Source organism: Buceros rhinoceros, unplaced genomic scaffold (genome assembly GCF_000710305.1).
Source record: "Buceros rhinoceros silvestris isolate BGI_N320 unplaced genomic scaffold, ASM71030v1 scaffold11725, whole genome shotgun sequence".
Classification (NCBI taxonomy): domain Eukaryota; kingdom Metazoa; phylum Chordata; class Aves; order Bucerotiformes; family Bucerotidae; genus Buceros; species Buceros rhinoceros.
Genome location: NW_010412312.1, coordinates 4,640 through 11,156, shown reverse-complemented (window position 1 = coordinate 11,156; position 6,517 = coordinate 4,640). Strand labels below are relative to the sequence as shown.

The 6,517-nt window shown below is 37.5% G+C and overlaps 1 protein-coding gene across 1 annotated transcript; it reads right to left on the bottom strand.

Annotated features, from left to right (window-relative positions):
- Positions 1–1,329: 1,329 nt before the first annotated feature.
- SUMO1 (small ubiquitin-like modifier 1) lies at positions 1,330–6,255 on the bottom strand (the record flags this gene model as incomplete). The annotated part of the gene is made up of 4 exons (XM_010136345.1): positions 1,330–2,201; positions 2,977–3,048; positions 4,822–4,899; positions 6,156–6,255. Coding segments are annotated over 4 exons (319 nt in total), but the record flags the coding sequence as incomplete, so codon positions are not given.
- Between the last annotated feature and the right edge of the window lie 262 nt (positions 6,256–6,517).

Here is a 6,517-nt window from a genome sequence, read left to right as displayed (position 1 = left end):
TGAAACTGAACCTGCAGGAAACCCTCCTCCATCGTCTCAAGAGATCTAAATGCTGTGCTTCAACTAGAAACCCAATATAAACGAGCATACAAAACAGATTTGTAATAGCAGAGTGAACAGTAAGAAGCAAAGAGTTGCTGAATCAACTAGAGTACTAGTACACCAAACCCAGGGCATTTGGATTGTTCTCAGCTCCACTTTCAGCTTTCAGAGCGGCCTGAGTAAACTGGCATCCCCTGCTCCTCAGTTCCTAATTTGCAGGAGAGGTATAATGGGAATTTGTTTACTAACAAGAGCATTATACAAATTAGAAGACATTAAATATCAGGTCACCATACAGATGATCTGATAATCACAAGGCTGTTTTATTTCTGGTATTCTGAAGTAGGTATATCAAGTATTCTAAAAAAGTAATCAGAAATATGTGCAAAGAAGCCATGTTGTTCTACATCACAGTAGTAACCCCTCTCTACCCTAAGAACTGAGTTACATAAATGTTTCAAGAAAATCCCATATTCTGACATTTTGTAAACAAAAATTTTAATCTTTAAAAAACCGCTTAGTGCAACTATGCATACAAAGTATTACTAAATCAGAAACAGGACACAAACTACAAGCATGAAAAAATGCATTTCTAGCTTTACAGAAAGTGTCATAAAAATTAATAATTCAAAATCTGCATTTTTTCCAAGTATGCCAGCACTAAAATATGTTTTATAAAATGAAGCTGGCATTCATTGTGAACTTGATTTACCAAAGCAAATCAGAAACAAGTCCTATTGATCTGCAGAAATGCTGAAGCAGGGAGAGAGCAGAAGCCTTCTCTCCACACTAACCTGCCCATGACCTCCCATCTGAGCTTTCACATCCAGTAACATGTTCTCAAACTGACCATTTAGAAAATGCAACTAGCTAGAACATGACGTGAACCCTCATAATGATGTCTGATGAACTATTGTAACACTTCCATGACATCCATCATAGACAGATCATTTAATGGTACCATGATCATACGAAACATGGACATTAACAACCATCTTTGTATTTCTTTCCAAGTTGCATTTTCAGTTTACCTTCTGTGTGTGAAGTGAAGCAGTATGGAATTGTATGTGAATATTCTCTAATAAGAAAAGAGACAGCTAGTAGTCTCAAACAGTCACCTGTAAACCAAGCAGATCAGGTATTTTGAGGGCTAGCAATGTTTTTTCAAAATGAGGTATATTTACGGAGCACTTTTTTTTCTGGCTTCCACATATAGTTGCTGGAAAAGCATGACCTAATAACTTTATGATTTTGCTCATTTCCAAATATTTGAAAAGAAAATGCAAGTTGTTTATAAAATTGTTTTTCTTGTTTATTTTAAATGAAGCTGGTACAGACAATGTCCATTCAAAACCCATGTCCCAGGCCAAAAGGTACAAACAAGAGCGTCAAAGTAACACCAGTTGTCTGCTGTGAACATTCTTGCATGAATACTTGCATGTACTAATTGCTATTTGAAGTTAAAATGCTTCTGGGCTCTTCTGGCAAATCTTAAGAATCATTAGGGTTTTCCACTTTATATCTTCAGCAAAGCCATCTCTGGAGCAAGGTACAGATGACACCAGTTCTAGCTTTTCCATTTCCAACTTGGTATCTTCTTCATTGGGCCATCAGCACAATTTAAGCAAAATAGAGTTATGGATACACAATTTCTCCACAGTTTAGTTCTCTGAAAAACTTCATCTCGCACTGAAAGTTATAGTCCAGGAGTGAAACAGTCACACATCAAAACTTCAGGGCAGATATGGAAGTCATTAAGAACACTCGCCCACCTGGCAGATCTTACAGCCTTCGTGCCTGAAATGCACGAACCTAGTGAGCATACCAATCCATGTGTGTACATGTATTTCTAAAGGGGAGGGCAAAAGGGAAGAGGGGAGCAAGGCGGCAGCTGGATCACAAAAGTTCAGCACAATGAAAACAGAAACAATAGTGTATAATGAGCACGAGAATTCAAAATACCAGACGCTTGAAAATAAACTCCCAGAGATAGGGTGCCAATTTCAATTCAGTGTTGAACACCACATTACAAAAGAACTGTTATTTAAAAATAAAAAAGGATTAAGGGGGAAGAAAACAAATAGAAGGATCTAAACTGTTGAGTGACCCCCCGTCTGTTCCTGATAAACTTCAATCACATCTTCCTCCTCCATCCCCAGCTGTGAGAACAGAGAAAAACAGCATATAATTGTTATAAATCTGGTGTACTGAATTCAGAGCAGGTCCTAGACAAGTTATACAATCACTTATTCCATCTGTCCCAATTCAAAGGAGTGGAAAAAGCTTCAGTCACTATCTCACTAGCCAACACTCATGATTTTTAGTCCTCTTCCTTCAGTCTTATACATCTCAGTCAAAGCAAAAGCCTAATCAGTGAAGTCTAAATCCACTTGTGGAGCAGTACCCATCAGCCTGAAAGCTGCTAATTTTAACTTTCCCTAAATCCCTTCTTGGGCACAAGAACATAACCAACACCACAGTGAATGCACCAGCTGTACAAGCCATGTGAATTACACATAGCATATACTACTAGCTCACAATACAGCTAAGATCTTAAAGTTTGCAACTGAAAGCCTGTTTACAACTGTTCTCTCCCACTGGGTAACTTGTTCAATTTCACAGTACACAAGTTTTTTTGATTTTCCACAGGTTCATTACTGTAACAGTGTTTCTTCCCGATTTGTCATTAGTTGGAAGTCACTAGACAGCAAAGGTAACCTGTTCGCTGTTTATTTACACTTTCATCTAGTAAACGTGAACTACATACATAGTTATTCCAAAGGCACACTGAAGTTCTAGCTCAACCACTAGAAAGTTTCCTTAGTTTCTTCTCTCTCCGGTAAGCAGTGACTACACTCTCCCTTCTGAGACAACATTATGCATGAAGGTCCAATCAGTCTCTTACTATGCAAAACCTTCTAGACAGAAACTCACCTCCTTGGGGGTATGATTATCAGTAATTCTCTGACCCTCGAAGAGGAACCTGAGTGAATTCATTGGAACACCCTAAAAAAACCAAATGTACAAGAAAAATCTTACTGAAACTTGTACAGATTTACAAGAAACACATTTTTAATAAAAAAAGACATGAAAGTATACAAAAAGATAGTGTTAGTTCCTGTTCACAGGGAGCTCAGCCATTCTCTTCAACCATGTAGACCACAAAAAAGTGACTCAAGGAGCATGGTAGCACTGAAACGTGTGGTCATTCCGAAGTCTCACAGGAGTGCTAGCTCAACAACTTGGAATAAAGATCTTAAGACAACAGGAGGAACTTGATGTTTACTTCATGAACTCCTACTCTGCTTTTCCAAACTTTTATCACCATAGGAAGAAATAGCAACCTTTACCATTATCAGTTCTACAAAAACTCTGCACTAGGGACTAGAAAGAGCAGAGCTGAAGGTGAGAAAAAGTAACACCATTCAAACAGGGAGAAAGGAGCATCCCAATGGCGCAGAAAGTTGCAGTATCATACAGTGTGCCTGTGTTAAGGCAGAATACAATACTACACCTCAGATGAGGCCAACACCTCATCTTTCTTCTCTTTCAAGGTATGAGCAAAACAAACACAAGTGAAATATGACCTGTTTTGTGCGCAATTAAATAGCAGAAATATTGATTGCAAATAACTAGGCAGAGCAGTTCACAGGCAAGAGCAGCTCTTCACACTGTTCCAACAATTCCTCTGGCCAGCTTGCAAAAAAAAAAAAAGTGTTCAACAGTCCCTTTACCAGAGAAAGGCAGTAGCTTGACTGCAAACACCGTATTGGCTGCTGGTGAAGGAAATCAGACTCTCCAGAATTCTACCCAGGAGATAGATATGGCTGTGTGCACTCAAACAGTTACTTATTTAAAAAAAAATTAATTTGTCACACATGTATTTTCATCAGTCAATAATACTGCTGCATGAATTATTTCCAAGATCTCATTTTAAAATGTCAAGTTTAAGTGAATCACAATTTTAATCATTTGGATTTGGCTACAAGCATATCTGGTGTTTAATCTTTTCTTTCCTCCTACTCCAGGAAGGACAGCAAAAAAGAGCACATTCTACAGAAGAACACTTCAGTTGACAAGTTCAACTTGTTTCAAGGTATGAAGAAAAAAACTGAAGGTTTTTTTTTAATGATTATATCTCCTGAGGTGAACCCAACACAGTTACTCGAGAAAAGGCCACACAAGGCATCTATCCCCAAAGCCGGAGTAAACTAGGCCAGGGCTTCTAGAAATAGCAGCAGTGAATCCACAATATCTGCCGCAGAATCGGGAAGTGAAGATACATTTTTCATCTGTAACAGTAGTTACTATTTACCTACATCCACAATTAATATTGCAGTTTTCTTTAACTTAGGGCATAATTTAGCTAGTGTTAGTTGATTACCTTATAACAATTATTAACAATGCCAATGGCTGCTCTTATCCTAAACTACAGGATTCTACAGCTTTAAGGGAATTTGTGCTTGAAGGCAGGGGATTTCACAGTAACTATAAATGCATGCCTGAGCATTTTAAAAGGTAACTTCTATGCCTTCTGAGCAGCTACTATATATTTTCAAACAGTAATTTTAACTTAACTACAAAATTCACAACTAAAAATATCTTTACTTGTCAAAAGAAAGTAGGAGAGCCATTATATCTGTACTGTCAGATACCTGTCCTGCTGGTAACTAGACAGAAGCTTGACTGTCTCAACAAATATCTTTATTTGAAAGAAGAGTGAGAAAAGTAAGCCTAAAATGTTTGGCTTTTTAAAAAGTGTGCCATTGTTTCACAAACCTGTCTTTGACAGTATGATTCTTTGAGTTTCTTGAGGTGTGTTGTCATTTTCACCTTGAAGTGAATTTCACTGCTGTCCTAAGAACAGGAAAGAAAAAAGTAACTCTTTGTAGTAACTGCTTATTTTATGCTAATTTTAAGACTTTTATTAGGAAAAACTTATGTAAACAATTTAACTACCACCACACATGCCTTGGTGCATCATAACACAAACCTCCAGGATGATTTATCAGTCACCAAATTAATCATGGACTTCCATAGGAAGCTCTATTTTAAAAACAGATAGTATAGTATAGCCTTAGGCTCACTATGAAGGTTTTCGATTCATAAGTATGAAAAGCCATACACAGTTTGGTTTGTGCTTCCACCTTTACCCAGCTGACGTACTTATGAAATACAAATATACATATGCAGAAGAATGCTCTCGGTTTTCAAAAGACAAGTTAAAACTTGCACTTCAAAACACTATCTCACCTCATTCAATTACAGTAATTATCTAGAAGTTCGCATACAGGCAGACTTGGCAACACAACGCTAACCTAAGGAGAAATCTTAGGTCTTATTATTTTCTAGGCCTTCCTACCAGCCATAAGATACAAGTAGCTACAATTGTCAAAGGAGCTACAGACAAAACATGCAAAAAACTGTTTTGTTCTGTGCAAAACACGTGGGGCACATTTAGCTTTTGAACATCTTCTCATCATTGCCAATTAAACTAGCAAGAGGTAAGCTAGTTTGTGTTAGTCCTACTTTAAGTCATCTGTCCCCAGGCAACATCACAGCAATCACACTATAGTCCAACAAACAATACAGAGCTAAGTCATATGAGCTAGAGGTTCTTTGCACAAAATGACATCTGTTTAAGAAGGATCTCGATGTTCACATTCCAATACAACTTAATTCAGACTTACAATCCATCATTCACATTTACCAACATGCGAGCCAACAGAAGCCCCTTCCTATCCCTGTCCAAGAAAGCTAACCCCATGCTTAGTGTACTACAGGAACTCTGAAGACACAAATTTATTAATTTTGCCATATATTGCTCAATGTAGCAGGTCCCCTGGTGGTAAGATGGGAGTCACACTGTCCAAACCGAGTCATACAGATAAGTTCCTCAAGCTCTTAAAAAGAGCCACACCAGAGAGTATACTAACACATATTACTGGTAATAGATAAGTAGTTTATGGCAGGGCAGTATCCACATTGATGAACTAACTTTCATTGGTTAATTTCTACATGTTACAGGTCGACGGTCCGAGGTACTTACATGACTACAATACAAGACCTCAAACTTCCACCAAAAGTCAAGAAGTAATTATGTAAAAACTCACCTGCCCAATGACTTTGAGTTTAATGTATTCCCCTTCTTTCTTATCTCCCAAGTCCTCAGCTGAAGGTTTTGCTTCCTGCAAGAAAAAAGAAAAAAAAAATCTGATCAGTTCAACACTTCATTATTTTCAGCAGTACTACAGCTGTCATTCTCCTTATTACATGAAATCAGACTATCCAAGGTACCTTATTTTTTCCTTTCTGTGTGTGAAAATAATAGCCACATAGTACTGTGAAAGAATGTCTGTAGAAAGTTTTATTAATGACATAAGAGAAACACTGTGAAGAATGGTAGAGAGAAGGATCATTCGGAAATAGATGACATGCAAAAATGAAATTATGACTATAGCACAAACAAAAAAGA